This window comes from Buteo buteo, chromosome 30 (genome assembly GCF_964188355.1).
Source record: "Buteo buteo chromosome 30, bButBut1.hap1.1, whole genome shotgun sequence".
Taxonomy (NCBI): Eukaryota; Metazoa; Chordata; class Aves; order Accipitriformes; family Accipitridae; genus Buteo; species Buteo buteo.
Window position 1 is genome coordinate 2960167 of NC_134200.1, and position 16697 is coordinate 2976863.

Here is a 16697-nt window from a genome sequence, read left to right on the forward strand (position 1 = left end):
CGCCGCCGCGCGCGCCCGGCCACGCCCCCGCCTTCCTCATTGGCTCCCGCCCCGTTGCCTGCTTCCTCATTGGTTAGAGTTCGAAGGCCGGCGGGAAGGCTCCGCCCCGCGCGCGGGGTTGGGTCCAGACCCCGCCCACCCGCGGCGTTCATTGGTCCGATCTGTCCGTGCCCCCCCCCACCCCCCACCCCCGCCCCACTGCGGAAAGGGGAGCTCCGCCCACCGCCCGCTCGCTGGTTCGGCCCCGCCCACCACCCGCTTCCCAGGCGCTAATTGGGTGGTGCTGGAGCTGGCCACGCCCACCCCGCAGGGGGAGGCGGAGCGAGGAGCGTCACTGGGGGAACACGGGGATGGTGGGGACGGGGACGGACACGGGGGGACAGGGCCAGGGGGGAAAATGGGGACAGGGCCGGGGGGGGGACATGGGGACAGGGCCGGGGGGGGACATGGCGTTGGGACACAGCCTGGAGCCATGGGGATGGGGACACAGCCTGGGGATGGTGGGGACATGGGGGACAGGGACTGGTGCGGACATGGCCTGGGGACACTGGGGACACAGCCTAGGGCTCATGAGGACTTGGTGTGGGGAAACAGCCTGGGGACATGGGCTGAGGCTGGTGGGAACATGGCAGGACACGGGGACACAGCCTGGAGACATGGGGATGGGGACACAACCTGGGACAAGGGTACAGGGCCTGGGGACAGAGCCTGGAGACATGGGCTGGAGCTGGTGGGGACAGGGGGGACAGAGTCTGGGAGTGGTGGGGACACAAGGACACAACCTGGGGACATGGGGACAGGGCCTGGGGACGCCAGGGCCACCGCGCGAGCTGTGCTGCCAGGGCACCAGGCTGGAGCCTGGGGACACGGTGACAGCCAGTGAGCCGCTCTGCCGGGACATGGGGAGCCCCGGGGACAGGGTGACAGCGAGCGAGGCACACTGCCGGGACATGGGGACCCCGGGGACATCAGGCAGAGAGTGAGGCCGAGGTGGGGGGACACACACAGTGGGGACACCCACCTTTTATTTACAAAACAAAGGGGAAAGGGATGAGGACAGGGACGGGGACATGTCACCATCCCCAACAACCAAACCACACAGCCCCGCTCCAGCCCCGGGCGCTACCGGGGGGGTGGGAGTTGGGTGCCACCCCCTCCCCAGCGATACCCGCCCCCCGCCGTAGGGAGGTGGGTGCTGGGAGGTGACAAAAGGCTGGTCCTGAGGAGGGTGACAAAAGAGGTGACAAACGTTGTCACCCCCCCTCCTAGAACTTAAACTCTTTATATTTTTTGCCGCCTCCCCGGGCGTCCTGGGGCTGCGCCTTCCGCTTCTTCTGCTGCAAAAGGAGAAGGGGGGGGACGCAAAGAGGGGTCAGGGAGGGTGACGAGGGTGATGAGGTGACAGAGGTGACAGGGAAGGGACCGTCCCCACCTTCTGCTTGGCGGCGTGCTCAGCCACCATGTCGCTGAAATCTTCTTTTTCCACCTGGGCCTGTTGCTCCCGCACGTGTTCCTCGTATTTCTGCGTCATGGCCGTGGGGTCGAGCTCGAGCTCCTCGGGGGCCAGGGCCACCTCCACCCCCTGCGCCTCGGGTACCGGGCCCTTGCGCCCCATCACCTAAGGGGGGACACACGGGACACAGAGGGAGGCGTTAGATGGGTGTGGGGGGTGACACGGCACCCGTGGGTACTGGGAGGAGGTGGTGGGCCAGCGGGGGGGGTCTCACCGCCGACATGTCATAGATGTGGGTGGAACCCATCATGGCGGTGCCGACGGTGGCCGTACGCTTTTCGGGGACCACCGTGAAGAGCTGGGGGGTCTCGCTGCTGTTTTGGGGAGGGGGGGACGACAGACACACACATTCTCAGCACTGCGTGCCCACCTAGGTGCCTCCTGCTTACCCCAAAAGCTATCACCCCCCCCATTCTCCCAGCACCCCAAGAGTCCCTGGGACCCGCTCCAAACCCTCAGCACCCCAAGCCCCCCCCGCACCCATCCCCAGCACCCTAAGCCCCCCCAGCACCCACCCCTGCTCTCCCAGCACTCTGAGCCCCTCTGCACCCATCCCCACCCTCCCAGCACCACCCTAAGCTCCCCCCAGCACCCAGCCCTGCTCTCCCAGGACTCTGACCCTCCCTGTACCCATCCCCAGCACCCCAAGCCCCCCCCAGCACCCAGACCCTCCCTGCACCCATCCCCAGCACCCCAAGCCCCCCCCAGCACCCAGCCCTGCTCTCCCAGGACTCTGACCCCCCCTGCACCCATCCCCAGCACCCCAAGCCCCCCCCCAGCACCCAGCCCTGCTCTCCCAGCACCCTGGCCTCCCCCTGCACCCATCCCCACCCCCCCAGCACCCCAAAACCCTCAGCACCCACTCCCCATCCTCCCACCACCACTCCCCCCCAGCACCCACCCCTGCTTTCCCAGCACCCTGACCGCCCCCCCCCTCACCCATCCATGGCTTCCTCAATCTTCTTCTTCCTCAGCTCAATGAGCTCAGGGGTCTCCATCCCTGCCGGCACCGAAGAGAAGCCCCCGGGTGTGATGAGGCCACTGTGGGGAAACAGAAAGGGGGGGGGGGCGTCAGGGTGGGTGGGTGACAGCAGCAGGGGGGTCCATGGGTGCTGGAGGGGGCCCCCCCCACCTGTCTGCAGGGGTGATGAACCCTGTCTCATCCGGCTTCTCTTCATCACTCTCTTCCTCCTCCTCCTCCTCTGAGGACTCCTCATCAGAGGGTTCCAGCTCCCCCCAGGGCGTCCGGTCGATCTCTTCCTCCTCCTCCTTTGTCTGGGGGGGGTCGGGGGGGTCAAAGGGGGTATGGGTGCTGAGGTGGGGGTGTATTATGGGTGCCCAGGAGGGAGATACAGGTGTACCAGAGGGGGGACCCAAAAATGGTGGTGGGAGAGAGAGGGTCCCCAAATTGCTCAGGAAAAAGGGGGGGGGGCATGGGGGGGTATGGGTGCTGGGGGGGTGGGATTTGGGTGCCCAGGGTGGGAAAGGAGAGTGACCATGGGTGCAGAGCAAGAAGCAAGGTGGGAGGAAAACTGGGGACACACATACACAGAGAATGGAGGGGAGGAGTCTGGGGGGGTCCCTAAATTGCTCAGGAGGGATTGGGGGGGCACAGAGAATTCATGGGTGCCCCCGCCCAGGGGCTCAGGGTCACCCTGGATGGCTCATGGGTGCTCTGAGCTCATCAGGGTGGCTCTGCAGAGCTTCGGGCAGCTCACGGGGGTCCCTGGGGGGTTGTGGGGCCCCCCAGGGGGTCTTGGGGGAGCATGGGGGAAACTGAGGGAGGGTGGGCGGGTCTGGGGGGGGCCCCGGTACCTGGAACTCAGCAGCGTTGGTGCCGAAGACGTCGCCGTAGAGCGGCTTCCCTGTCTCATCCACGGGTGGCTTCCCCCAGCCCCCGGCGTGGTACCCGAAGGAGCAGCCCTGGCACCAGCAGGAGGGTTGGGGGGGGCACAGAATCCCCCCCAGAGAATCCCGACACCCCCCCCCCCCAAACCCCTCCCAGCTCCCCAGAGACGCCCACCAGCCCTCAGGCACCCCAACCCCCCCCATACCCAAAAGAGCAGCCCTGTAGCAGAAAAGCTGGCCACAGGCCCCCCCCGAACCCACAAAGCCCCCCCAGACCTCCCCCAACACCCTCAGAGACCCCCAACCCCCAGGCACCCCAAAATCCCCCTTGGGCCTCCCAAATCCCCCAGGTACCCAAAGGAACAGCCTTTGGGTCCCCCTGGGACCCCCTGCCCCCCACCAAGACCCCCTGGAACCCCCAACCCCCCCCGGCCCCCCAAACCCCTCCCCAGTCACCCCAACCCTCTCCCCAGCACCCAAAGGGGCAGCCCTGCAGCACCCATGGACCGGCAGGGCCCCCCAGCACCCAAAGCCCCCCAAGGACCCCAAATGCACCCCCCCCCAGCACCAAAAGCCCCCTCTCACCTCAGGGATGGGGGAGTTGAGCCCCGGGATCTTGAGGTTGGGGTAGGAGGGGGGGGGTCCGTAGCGCTGCATGGCGATCAGCCAGGGTGGGGGCACCTTGTGCGCGTTCTGCCAGCACCATGGGGGGGGGAGTCAGCACCCATGGATGCCCCCTGGCACCCACTGGTACCCACCTACCCCCTCAGCCAGCCACCAGGCCACCCCTAACTCTGGGTGCCCCCAGTACCTATAGGTGCCCCCCAGCTCACCCACAATACCCAGGGCAACACACAGCTCCCCCCACCACAGGCTTCCCCTCCCCCCAGCACCCATGGGTGCCCCCCCACCCCCACTGACACCCCCCCAAGGCACCCACCTAGCCCCCAGGCCAAAGCTCCAGCTTGGGGGAACCCCCAGCACCCACAGGTGCTCTCCAGGCATGCCCAGGGCAACGTGCAGCCCCCCCCCAGCACCCATGGGTGCCCCTGCTCACCGGCCCCACGGGCATGCCCAGGGCGATGCGCAGCTCGTCCGAGAGGTCGCCCGGCTTCTTCTCCTTCAGCCGCGTCTCGAACTCCTTCCCCTGGGGATGGGGACAAGGACGGGGTGTCACCGGGGCCGGGGGGGACACACGGGACACCAGGGAGGGGACGTGGGGGGGGGGTATGAAGGGGAGAGGAGGACGGGGACATTGTCAGGGGGACACAAAGGCTCAGGGTGGCATGGGGACAACCCCGAGGGACAGGGGGACAGTGCTACAAGGACAAGGGGACAACCTTGAGGGACAGGGGTACGCACCATCGGGGGGGACATGGGGACAGCCTTGAAGGACACGTGGACATCCCTGAGGGACATTGGGACACCGCTAGAAGGACAGAGGACAACCTTGAGGAATGGGGGATGCTGTTTGAGGGACGCGGGGACACCTTTGGGGACACAGGGACACCCTTGGGGGACATGGGGAGACACTGCTAGAGGGATATGGTGGCACCATCATGGAGAACATGGGGACCCGCTTGAAGACCATGGCAACACTGATACGGAGACATGGGGACAACCCTGAGGGACATGGGGACATCGCTACAGAGACAGGGTGGCACCATCGGGGGGACATGGGATGTCCCTGAGGGACAGGGTGGCAGGGATGGGACCCCACCTGGGTGCCAGGTGGGTGACAAGCCCCTGCCAGGGTGCTGGCGAGCATGATGACACCCTAAGGTGAAAACTCCCGGTGGGGTGGTGACACTGGCTCCTGGTGACACCTCCCCAGCCCAATGCCAGGCTGGAGGAGACATGAGCCTGTTGGGGGGCACCTATGGGTGTGGGAAGAAGCACCCATGGGTGAGGGGGTGCCCACCTCGTAGTAGAGGTCCCCGTGGATGGTGAGTTTGGGCTTGGTCTGCCACTTGAAGAAGGCATCGTGCAGCTTCTGGTAATCGATGTCAATCTTCCCCATTTTGGGACGAACCTTCTCCCTCATCTTCGACTTCATCGTCTTCTGCTCCTCCTGGGAGAGGGGATATGGGAGGTTGGGGACACCCAGAGTGTCCCCAACACTTCTGGGGACACCTATAAGGCACTCAAAATTCTGGAGGAGGACCCAGAGGTTCCTCATGATTGACCAAGGGGCACCTGGAGCCACCCTCAACACCCTCGAAGCCCCAGATAGGCACCTACAATGTCCCCAGAGCCCCAAATGTCCAACCATGATGTCCCCAAAGCTCCTGATGGGCACCTACAACATCCCCCAAAGCCCCAAATGTCCAACCATGATGTCCCCAAAGCTCCTGATGGGCACCTACAACATCCCCCAAAGCCCCAAACGTCCACCATGACATCCCCCAAAGCCCCAAACGGGCACCTACAATGTCCCCAGAGCCCCTGACATCCACCCACGACATCCCCAAAGACCCAAATGGGCACCTACGACATGCCCAAAGCCCCAGCTATCCAACCATGTTGTCCCCAAAGCCCCAAATATCCAACCGTGATGTCCCCAAAACTCCACATGGGCACCTACAACGTCCCCAAAGCCCCAGATATGCAACCAGGACGTCCCCAAAGCCCCAGATGGGCACCCAGCCCCCCTTACCCTCCTCTCCCCCCCACTCCCTCGTTCCCACCATCCCCTCCTAGGTGACACCACCGCAGACGTCCACCTTCTCCTGCAGGGCCTCACGCATCTCCTGGATGCCGGTGCGCTTGATGAAGTCGGGCAGCTCGAACGGCGGCTTCTCGATGCCCCTCTTACCCTGCAGGTACTTCCGCTTGAAGCACCAGTGCCGGGGCACGGGCACCGAGTTGCGGGTGGCCTTGAGGTGCACCAAGAGCTTGGGATCCTGCGCCGTCACGTCGTGCATCTCCACCACGTCTGGGCGGGCCACCAGCTGCGGGTACAAAAGAGGGGACAATTGGGTTAAGGAGGTGGTGGTAGGGGGAGGAGAAGGAGTAGAGCACCCCGGGGTGGCATTAGGGACCCTGGTGGGGCAACAAGGGGAACATCGGGGGTCTCAAGGTGACACCGGTGGCCCCAGCGAGCTTCGTGGTTGGGTACAGAGTATCCCAGGGTGGCACTTGTATCCCCAGTACGGTCTCAACGGGAATATAGAGCAGCCTAGGGTGGCACCTGTGTCCCCAGTGAGCTCCCAAGGCAGCCAAAGGGCACCCCAGGGTGGCATCAGAGTCCCCAAAAAGCTACATGGGTGTGGCATGGGGACCCCAAGGTGGCACCAGGGGCCCTGGTAGGGTGACAAGAGGAACATCAGGGGACCCAAGGTGGCACCACTGGCCCCGGAGAACTACTTGGTTAGAGCGCAAGCACCCCAGGGTGGCACCAGTGTCCCCAGTGGGCACCCAAGGCAGCTGCAGGGTGCCCCATGGTGGCACCAGTGTCCCCAGTGAGCTTCATGGTTTCGCACAGGCCACCCCAGGGTGGCACTAGGGTCCCCGAGAGTCCCGAGGGGAACATCGAGTACCCCAAAGTGACACCGGTGTCCACAAAAGGCCTCTAAAGGGAACACTGGGCACCCGAGGGTGGCACCATTGTCCCCAGTGGGCTCCCTGGGTGGGCACACAGGACCCCAAGGTGGCACCAGGGTCCCCAAGGTGACCCCTGGGCAAGCACATGGCACCTAGGGTGGCACTGGTGTCCCCAAAGGGCTCTCAAAGTGAACCCAAAGCACCCCAAGGTGGCACAGGAGACTCTACCTGGGCACAGGGAACGGGGTAGGGATGGGGATGGGGACAAGGACACGTCCCCAGGAGTTGTCACCTGCTTCAGCTCGGCCACGGTGAAGCGGTTCATGCGCCGCAGCTTCTTCTTGGAGAGCTTGGGCACCTCCGGCTTCTTCTCCTGCGGGGGCACCCACGGGCTGGCACCTGGCTGCTGCCAGGCCCTGATGGCACCCAGCCACCGTCCCCCACCCCAGAGTCCCTCCTGCCACCCGTGTGTCCCCCCCAGGGACTGTCCCCACACCCCCATGGCCACCTCCGGGACTGTCCCCACCCCAGACCCTCCTCTTGTCACTCCCCCCAACACCACGTCCCCAGTCGCCCCAGCGATGTCCCCAAGCGGACGTCACCCGCTGCCACCCCTCGTCCCTGTCCCCCACCCTGGAGATGCCACCCCCTCCGTGTCACCGCAGCATCGTGTCCGTGTCCCCCCCACGACCTGCTCGTCCTCGGAGCTGTCGTCCTCGCTGCCCTTGTGCCCGTCCTCGAAGCCTTTCTTCTTGGGGACGGTGGCACTTTCCGCCCTGTCCGCCTTGTCCGGTTCTTTCTCTTTGTCCTTCTTGACGTCGTCTGTCAGCTGGGGGGGGCATAGGGGGGTGCTCAGGGGCACCCTGGGGTGCTGCCACCCCCCCCGTCCCCAGTACCCACTGGGTGCCTCCCATCCATCCCAGATACCACCTTAAAGGTATCAAAAATTCCCCTAAAAACCAAAATCTGTCACCTAAGAGTGCAGCTGGGTGACATTTAGCGATCTCCCCCAAGGTGCTGCCACCCCCCAGCACCCACTCGGTGCCCCCCACCCCCATAAATACCTTAAAAGCCTCAAAAATTCTCTTAAAAAACACAAAATTGGGGTCGTAGATCTCAGGCTCCTCAGTAACGTATTCGATTTCCACGGTGGGGGTGTCTCCTGGGGTCTCGGCATCCCCCCGGGTTTGGGTGGGGGCCCCTTCCCGCGCCGCCCCCCGTCCCCGTTTCTTCTTCTTGCGGTTGCGGCGCTTGCGGTTGCGCTGGGGGGACACACACATACAAAAAGACACAACGGTGACGTGGATAACCTGAGGGTGGCCTAGGGATACACCCTGGCTCCAGACATGATCCATGTGCCACCCCCACCCCCCCCCCCCCCAGCAAGTATGGGCACCCAAGAGAGGTCCTGGGTGGGAATGGGCACCCAAGAGAGGTCCTGGGTGGGAATGGGCACCCAAGAGAGGTCCTGGGTGGGAATGGGCACGCTGGGGCCCCCCCAGCAGGATCAATCCCCCCCCCCAAAGCAGAACCTCCCCCCCCGCAAAGCCCTCCTAGGTAGGAAAGGGCACCCTATGCCCCCCCCCAGAGACCCCTCTAGACCCCCAGGGTGCTTCTGAGCAGGATCCACCCCCCCAGGGACCCTCCGACCCCGCTTCCCACCCCCCCCCACCCCGGGTGACACTGTGGGTGGGTGGGTGGCACCCATTCCCACCTCCTTTTTGGAGAGCCCGGCGTCTTCTTCCGCCTCTGAGGCCGATGCTGAGGCCCGTGGCTCCGTCTCCATCTCATCCTCTGCTGCAGGGACACAAGTGAGTGTGTGTGGGGGGTCTGGGTGCTGCTCCCCCCGCCCAGCCAGGGGCACCCATGGGTGCTGGGTGAGCTCACCTGAAAGCCCGGGCACAGTGATCAGCTCCTCCTGCCGGATCTCCTTCAGCTGCAGGATCTTCTCCAGCGCCTGTGGGATCTTGGGGCCCACGGTTGGGTCGTCTGGCTGCGGGGTGGGGGGGGGGGTGGTCAGGGGACCCAGGCATCTGGGACACCCCCAACCCCCACCCTGAGAACCCAGGAGGACCCCCACCCACCTGGACAACGCAGGTGTCCAGGAAACATCCTCCTGTCAAAGCATCTGGGAGACCCCCACCCAAAGGACCCAGGCGCCTGGAGACCCCCACCCAAAGAACCCGGTAGACCCCCACCCAAAGAACCCGGGAGACCCCCACCCAAAGAACCCGGGCACCTGGGAGACCCCCCCACAAAGAACCCAGGAGACTCCCCCTTACCCACCTCTCGGCTCTCCTCCCCAGGGGGCGGTGGGGGCCCACGAGGGCGGGGGGCACCCATAGGCACCCCAGATATAGGGGCACCCATGGGGGTGCTGCCTGCGGGGTGACAAAGTGGGGCTGTAAGGCGGGGGGGACGATGACAGGCCACCAGCGGTGTCGTGTCCCATCTCCTCCCACCTGGGGGTGGCCATGAGGCCGGTGACACTCACCTCGGGGGGGCAGAGGAGCCCGGGCACCCATGGGTGCCACGTCAGGGGGGGGCCGGGGCACTGCGGGTGCCAGCTTGGCCATCTCCTGCTGCCGCTCCTGCTCCAGCAGCACCGCCGCCTGCGGGGACACCCGGGGGGGGGGGAACAACAGGAACACCCATGGGTGACAAGAGCACCCATGGGTGTCCCCACACCCACCAATGTCCTCACGCGTCTACCTGCGCCCATGGGGGCACCCACGCCCACCCCCGTGCCTGCAAAACGCCCCTGTCCCCATCCTCATGGGTGTCCCCTCACCAGTTCCTGCACCCACTGGTGTCCCTGCACCCACGGGTGTCCCTGAGCTCATCCTTTTCTCCCTACCGATGTCCCCATGCCTGTCCCCGCACCCGTGGGTGCCCCACCCCGTCCTCACCCGCTTCTGCTGCTCCAGCAGCTCCTGCTCCTTGGCCTTGTCTCCAAACGGGTGCTGGCCCTGGGGAGGGGATGGAAAACCGGAGCACCCGTGGGTGCTGGGACAGCGCTTCCACATGTTTCTATACGTGCAGCAGCCCCCCAGCACCCACGGGTGCCGTCCACGTTCAGAGCACCCACCTGGCACCCGTGGGTGCTCCATGTATTCACAGCACCCCCAACACCCGCAGGTACCCCCAATATACACGGAACTTTCTCAGCACCTTTGGGGGCTCCCCGTGTTCATATGACCCCCCTGACAAACCCATGAGTACTCCCCACACCCACAACACATTCCAAGCACCCGTGGGTACCCCCCAAACACAGATGGGTACATCCCATCTCCACATCGTCCCCCCAGCACACACAGGTGCTCCTGTACCCATGCCCCCCCTCCAGCACCCACAGGTGCCCCCCAAAATCCCCACAAAAGCCTCTTAACCCACCCACATTCCCCAAGCTCCCCCCAAACCCCCCCCCCATGGGTGCCCCCCCCACCAGCCCCTTAGCTCACCCAGACTCCCCCAGCTCCCCCCCCACCCATGGATACCACCACCCTCAACAGCCCCACAGGAGCCCCTTAACCGCCCCAGCCTCCCCCAGCCCCCCCAACCGCAGGTGCCCCCAAACCTCCCCCACCCATGGGTGCCCCCCCTCACCTGCTGGGCCCTCTCCTCCTGCAGCAGCAGGGCCGCTTGCTGCTGGGCCAGCGTCAGCCGCTCCTCCTCCGACAGCCCCTCAGCCCCCGGCCCCCGCAACCCGGGGGGGGGCGGCGGTGGGGGCACCCCCAGCCCGTAGCTCAGCCCCAGCCCTGGTGGCGGGGGGGGCACCAATGGGTGCTGCAGGGGCAGGCTGGGCAACTGGGGGTGGGGGAAGGTGGGGGGGGAGAGTATGAGTTTATCCTACCCCCCTATAGCACTCACTTCCCACCCCTTCCCCAAAACTAGGTACTCTGGGGGGTGTCTAAACTCCCCCCACCCCAAAACTGGGCACCCTGGGGAGATTCTGCCCCCACCTGTAGCACCCACTGCCACCCCCAACCCCAAAATTGGGTACCCTGAAAGAGTTCCTGCCCACCCCCCCCCCCAGCACCCACAGCCACCCCCCATTTGAGCAATTTAAGGGGGCTCTACCCCACCCCAAAACACCCACTGCCCCCCCCCTCAACCAGGCACCCTGAGGGGAATCCCACCCCTCCGTTGCACCCACTGCCCCCCTCCCCAAAACCAGGCACCCTGGGGGAGTTCCTACCCCCCCCCAGCACCCCATGTCCCCCCCCGCAACCACAACAGGGCACCCTGAGGGTCTTTCTGCCCTCCCCACAGCACCCAATGCCACCTCCCCCAATGGATCACCCTAAAAGTCTTCCTGCCCCCCCCCCCCCATAACAGAGAACTCCAAACTCCTTCCTTGCCCCCCCCCAGCACCCAGTACCCCCCCCCGACCTGCGCCGGCAGCGGGGGCTGGGCAGTCTTGTCAGCCTCCTCCGGGCGCAGAACAGGGCGGCTCAGGACGATCCCTGTCTAGGGGGGGGGAAGACGACAACGAAAATGGGGCACCCGGTGAGGGGACCCCCACCCTAAGGGAACACGGGGGGCGTGGGGGGGCACAGAGACTCCCACCCCAAGAGGACATGGGGGTCTGGGCCCCCCCCCCCAGGGAATGAGGGGACTCTTCCAGCCTGAGGGGATCAGGTCAGGGATGGGCACCCTATGGGGAATGGGGGGTATACTGGGGGTGCCCCCCCACCCTGGGGGGTCCTGAGGCAGGGGGGGCTCACCTGCATGGTGTAGGCCTGCAGCCGCTCCACCAGCTCCTCCCGGGTACCTGAGGGGCATGAGGGGAAGGCGGGTGTTAGGGAGCCCCCAAATTCTGCTCCCCAACTCCCCACCATTCTGGCTACTCCAAGACACCCTCACTTTCTTACAAGGGCCCCCCTCCAATTATTCCTGGGGACCCCCGCAACCCCCAATTACCCCCAGGGATCCCCTTCACGCCCCAAAGACCCTGAGGGACCCCCCCAGCACCCCCAAGGGACCCTAATAGATGCCCCCAGCCCCCCCAACTACCTCCAGGGATCCCCCCAACCCCCCCAACTGTCCCTAGGGACCCCCTTCACCCCCCAAAGACCCAAAGGGATGCCTCCAGGCCCCCCAACTACCTCTAGAGACCCCCAGCACCCCCCAAACACCCTGAGGGACCCCCCCAACATCCCCCAGGTGCCCCCCCCACCACCCCAAGGGACCTCCCTGCCTCACCAACTACTCCTAGGGACCCCCTTCACCCCCCAAGCACCCTGAGGAACCCCCTCAAAACTCCAAGAGACCCCCCCCCAGCCCCACCAACTGCCCCTAGGGACCCTCTTCACCCCCCAAATAGCCCAAGGGGCCCCCCCAGCACCCCACAACACCCCCAAAGACCCCAAGGGATGCCCTCGCCCCCCCCAGCTACCCCTAGAGACCCCCAGCACCCCCCAAACACCCCAAGGGACACCCCCAACTGCCCCTAGGGACGCCCCCAGCACCCCCCAACCCCCCCTAAACCCCAAGGGACTCCCCCAACTGCCCCCAGGCTCCCCCAGCACCCTCAGGTACCCCCCAAAACCCCAAGGGACCGCCCCCAGCTACCCCTAGGGACCCCCTTCACCTCCCACATACCCCGAGGGACCCCCCAGCCCCCTCCTCAACTGCCCCTGGGCCCCCTCAACTGCCCCTGGGCCCCCTCAACTGCCCCTGGGCCGCCGCCGCTGCCCCCCCCGGACCCACCCTGGGCGGGGGCGCCGATGCCGGCCAGGGTGGCCTGCAGCTCGGCCGGGGTCCAGCCCGCGTAGGGCGGCAGGTCGCCCCCTCCGCCCCCCCCCGCGCCGCCGCCGCCGCCGGCCGCCGCCTCGGCCCGCTCCGCCGCCATTTTCTGAGGGAGCCCCGCGCGACCCCGCCGCGCACGCGCCGCCCGGCCAATCGATCCGCGCCCTCCACCCGACCGGCCAATCGGCGCTCGGCCCCGCCCCCTTCTCCCCGCCGCTTACGGGGGAGGGGGGGGAGCGGCGTCCCGCTGGCGTCGTGACGTCACGGCGGAGGGGGGCGGGGCCTCCTCGCCTCCCTCCCCGCGCGCGGGCGGTGACGTCTCGGCGGGGCGGGGCGGCACGCGGCAGGGCCGTGGAGGTGACGTCAGGCGGAGGGGGCGTGATGTCACCAAGGAGGCAGCCCCCGCCCCCCCCGCCGTGGGCCGCGGTGGCGGTGACGTCACAGGTGGTAACGGCGATGGCGTCGCAGCGGCGGTTTCCCATAGGTCAGCCTGCGACCCCACCGGCCACGCCCTCCTTATTGGCATAACACCGCCCTCTACCGCCACCCCGCCTCCTCGTTTTTGTGGTACCCATCTAATTTGCATAGCCACGCCCGCCGCTCCCAGTGCGCTGGGACCTAATTGGCACGTTTCCCCCTCCGTCTTGACCCCGCCCCTAATTTGCATAGCCCTGCCCGCCGCCCGCCCCCGGCAGGCGGGTGAAGCCCCGCCCCCTCCACCTAGCCCCGCCCCAAACGGGGCGGACCCAACCCAGCTGAGGCTCCACCTCCTCCTCGGAGCGGGGGCGGGCGTATCCGCGACTCAAGCCCCGCCCCTCCTCCCCGAGCAGCGGGGGGCGTGTCCCCCCGCCGGCCCCGCCCTTTCCGCAACCTTAGAGACGCACGGACGCTCCCGCCGGTCCCCGGAAGTGACGCCGAGCGCACCCGGAAGTACCGGATCGAGGTGAGTTCCCCGAGTCCCCACGGCGGCGGTGGGGAGGGGGGGGGCAGCACGCGGACCCCTGGGTCCCTCACACCCCCCTCCCGATCCCGGTTGTCGCCGCAGCCCCGCCCCCGGGATGTCGCGCGCCACCAAGCGGAAGCACGTGGTGCGGGAGCTGCTGGAGGAGCGCGTGCTGCCGGCCCCGCGGCAGCGGATCGTGCGGGTGGGGACACGGACACGGGGGGGGACACACGGGATACTGGGACGTGGACACAGACACGGAGCCGGGGGGAGCACCGGGGGAGGGGATACGGGGACGTGGGCGGGACACGGACACACGGGGACGGGGGACATGGCCCGGGGGGGACGACACAGAGACGGGGGGGTGGGGATACAGGGACGTAGGGGGGACACGGCCCTGGGGGGGGCACACGGGGACGTGGGGGACACACAGGGACACACACACACGGGGGGGGGGGGGGGCAGAGATGGCCCCGGGGGCGGGACACAGGGACATGGGGGGGACATACGAGGACAGATACAGCTCTGGGGGGGGGGGACACACGGGGAGGTGGGGGGACACGGGGAGATGGCCCTGGGGGGGACACAGAGGGGGACGTGGGGACACTGGGCTGGGACATGGGGATGGGGGGGGTGAGATGGCCCTGGGGGGGGGGACATAGGGACGGGGGGGACGGATGGACACAAGGGGGGGTGTCCCCAGTGATGGGACAGAGGGGACAGGCAGGGTGGCACCTGCTGCGGGGGGGCACAAGACACACACAGGGCCACCACAGTCCCCCCCCGGGGGTAGGGGGGGGGTCAGGGGACACCCCCGTCACCAGCTGAGGGACACAGCCAGGTCGGGGCGGGGGGGTTGGTGGCCCTGACACCCCCCCTCCCCTGTCCCCATGTCCCCCCCCCAGGTGCTGGGGACACCGGGGAACAACCTGCACGAGGTGGAGACGGCTGAGGGGACGCGCTTCCTGGCCAGCATGCCCCCCCGCTTCCGCCGCCACATCTGGATCAAGAGAGGTGGCCCCCCCCGCCTTGTCACCGCTGTCACCTTGGCACCCCCGTCACCCTGCTCCCCCCTCCCCGCCAGCCCCGGTGTCAGCGCTGTGGCCTCAGCAGCAGCCGCAACGCTGTCACCCTGGCCCCAGTGCTGTCCCCAGCACTGTCCCCGATCTTGTCACCCTGTCCCCAACCTTGTCACCTTATCCCAACACTGTCCCCGATCTTGTCACCCTGTCCCCAACCTTGTCACCTTATCCCAACACTGTCCCCAACGTTGTCACCGTCCCCAATGCTGTCCCCCAACTTTGTCACCCTGTCCAAACAGTCCCCAACCTTGTCACCCTGTCCCCAGCACTGTCCCCAACCTCGTCACCCTGTTCCCGATGCTGTCACTAACACTGTCACCCTATCCCCAATGCTGTTCACAACCTTGTCACCTTGTCCCCAACACTGTCACTATCTGCGACGTTGTCCCCAAACTTGCCACCCTGTCCCCAATACTGTCCCAAATCTTGTCACTGTCTGTGACACTGTCCCCCAATCTTGTCACCATCCCTAACCCTGTCCCCAGTGCTGTCCCCCTGTCCCCAACCTTGTCACCATCCCTAACCCTGTCCCCAACCTTGTCCACCCCATGTCCCCAGCCCACTCCTCACACCAGCGCTGCCACCATGTCCCCCCCCCAGGTGACATCCCTGTCACCGTGTCCCTCCCCACTGCTACCCCCAACACCTACAACGCCACCCATCATCCCCCCCTTGGGTGACCCCCCCACCCCCCCAGGTGACACCCCTGTCCCCCCCAGGTGACTTCTTGCTGGTGGACCCCATCGAGGAGGGGACGAAGGTGAAGGCTGAGATGTCCCTCGTCCTCCTCCCCCCCCACGTCCGCTTCCTGCAGCGCCAGGGGCTCTGGTGGGGCCCGACCCCCCCCCCCCGGGGGTAAATACCCTCCCCCAGTCTCCCCCAGTCCCTCCCAGTTCCCAGCTGTGACACCCCCCCCCCCCTTCCTGGTTTCCCACAGGCCCGAGGCCTTCACCCCCCTGGAGAAGTCGAGCCCCCGGGAGGGGTGAGTCACTGGGGGGGGCGGCAATAACCTAGGGGGGCAATATTCCAGGGCATTAATTGGGGGGAGGGGGTAATACTGGGGGAGTACAGTATTACAGGGACAATAATGGGGGGGGCAATAACCTAGGGGGGGAAAACTGGAGGGGGGGGTAATATTGGGGAGCAATAATCTGGGGGGGCAATATTGGGGGGGGTAATACTAGGGGAGCAATAACCTGGAGGGAACAATATTGGGGAATAAGGTGTGTGGGGGTAATATTTAGAGGCAATAACTGAGGGGGGGGGCAGTAACCTAGGAGGGAATAAGCTGGGGGGGGGGCAATATTGGGGAGGGGCAATACTGGCAGGGGCAATATTCTGGGTGGGGTAATATTGGGGGGGGCAATAACCTGGGGGAGTATTAATTGGGGGGGCAATAAAATGGGGGAGATTGGGAGGGAATAATGGGGGGTATTAAGGGGGGGTGTTAACTGGGGGGGGCAATATTGGGGGGGCAGTAATGGGGGCTATTAATGGGGGGGCATTACTGGGGACAGTTGGGGACATACAGACACGTGTGTCACCGCGTGTGACCCCCCCACCCCGTGTCCCTGAGGCAGCCACCCCCCCGACGGGGACGAGGACCTCTTCGTCAACACCAACCGGGTGGGGGCCGGCGGGGACACGGGGGACAGCGAGGACACGGGGGACAGCGAGGACGACACAGGTGACGAGGATGATGACAGGGGTGATGACGACGACACGGGTGACGAGGATGCTGCTGCAGGTGACAGCGAGGACAGAGGTGACAACAATGATGACACGGGTGACAAGGAGGACACGGGTGACAAGGACACGCACCCAAGGGACAGCGGGGACAAGGACCGGGGGGCCAGTGGCAGTCGGGACAGGCAGTGCCCCCCCCAGTGAGGGGACGGGGACACGCGGTGACGCGGCCAGGGGCTGCTCCCCCAATAAAGGACTGGTGGTGGCACGGGGGACACGCGGTGACACGCAGTGACAGCGTCCTGACCTGTGCCCGGTGGCGGGGGGGATG

At 66.4% G+C, this 16697-nt stretch overlaps 2 protein-coding genes across 3 annotated transcripts; one reads left to right on the forward strand and one right to left on the reverse strand.

Moving 5' to 3' along the window:
• Positions 1-991: 991 nt before the first annotated feature.
• On the reverse strand, positions 992-12783 carry SF3B2 (splicing factor 3b subunit 2). Of its 2 annotated transcripts, none has more exons than XM_075018543.1 (22): positions 12617-12783; positions 11632-11678; positions 11297-11374; positions 10511-10711; positions 9814-9873; positions 9399-9516; positions 9191-9285; positions 8792-8897; positions 8619-8698; positions 7969-8166; positions 7596-7733; positions 7197-7277; positions 6085-6312; positions 5283-5432; positions 4419-4508; positions 3947-4054; positions 3329-3436; positions 2646-2788; positions 2453-2554; positions 1728-1827; positions 1433-1618; positions 992-1337 (listed from the first exon to the last, which is right to left on the reverse strand). In XM_075018543.1, the coding sequence occupies exons 1-22, from the start codon at positions 12756-12758 to the stop codon at positions 1266-1268; spliced, it is 2631 nt and encodes an 876-aa protein (XP_074874644.1). In that variant the 5' UTR covers positions 12759-12783; the 3' UTR covers positions 992-1265. The 2 variants fall into 2 exon arrangements, with proteins under 2 accessions (XP_074874644.1, XP_074874643.1); XM_075018542.1 differs by having other exon boundaries at positions 8619-8701.
• A 685-nt stretch (positions 12784-13468) lies between these two features.
• Positions 13469-16634, forward strand: EIF1AD (eukaryotic translation initiation factor 1A domain containing). The gene is made up of 6 exons (XM_075018520.1): positions 13469-13598; positions 13701-13800; positions 14504-14612; positions 15400-15508; positions 15618-15662; positions 16261-16634. Exons 2-6 carry the CDS (start codon positions 13714-13716, stop codon positions 16568-16570), a joined length of 660 nt encoding a protein of 219 aa, XP_074874621.1. The 5' UTR covers positions 13469-13598; positions 13701-13713; the 3' UTR covers positions 16571-16634.
• The last annotated feature ends 63 nt before the right edge of the window (positions 16635-16697 follow it).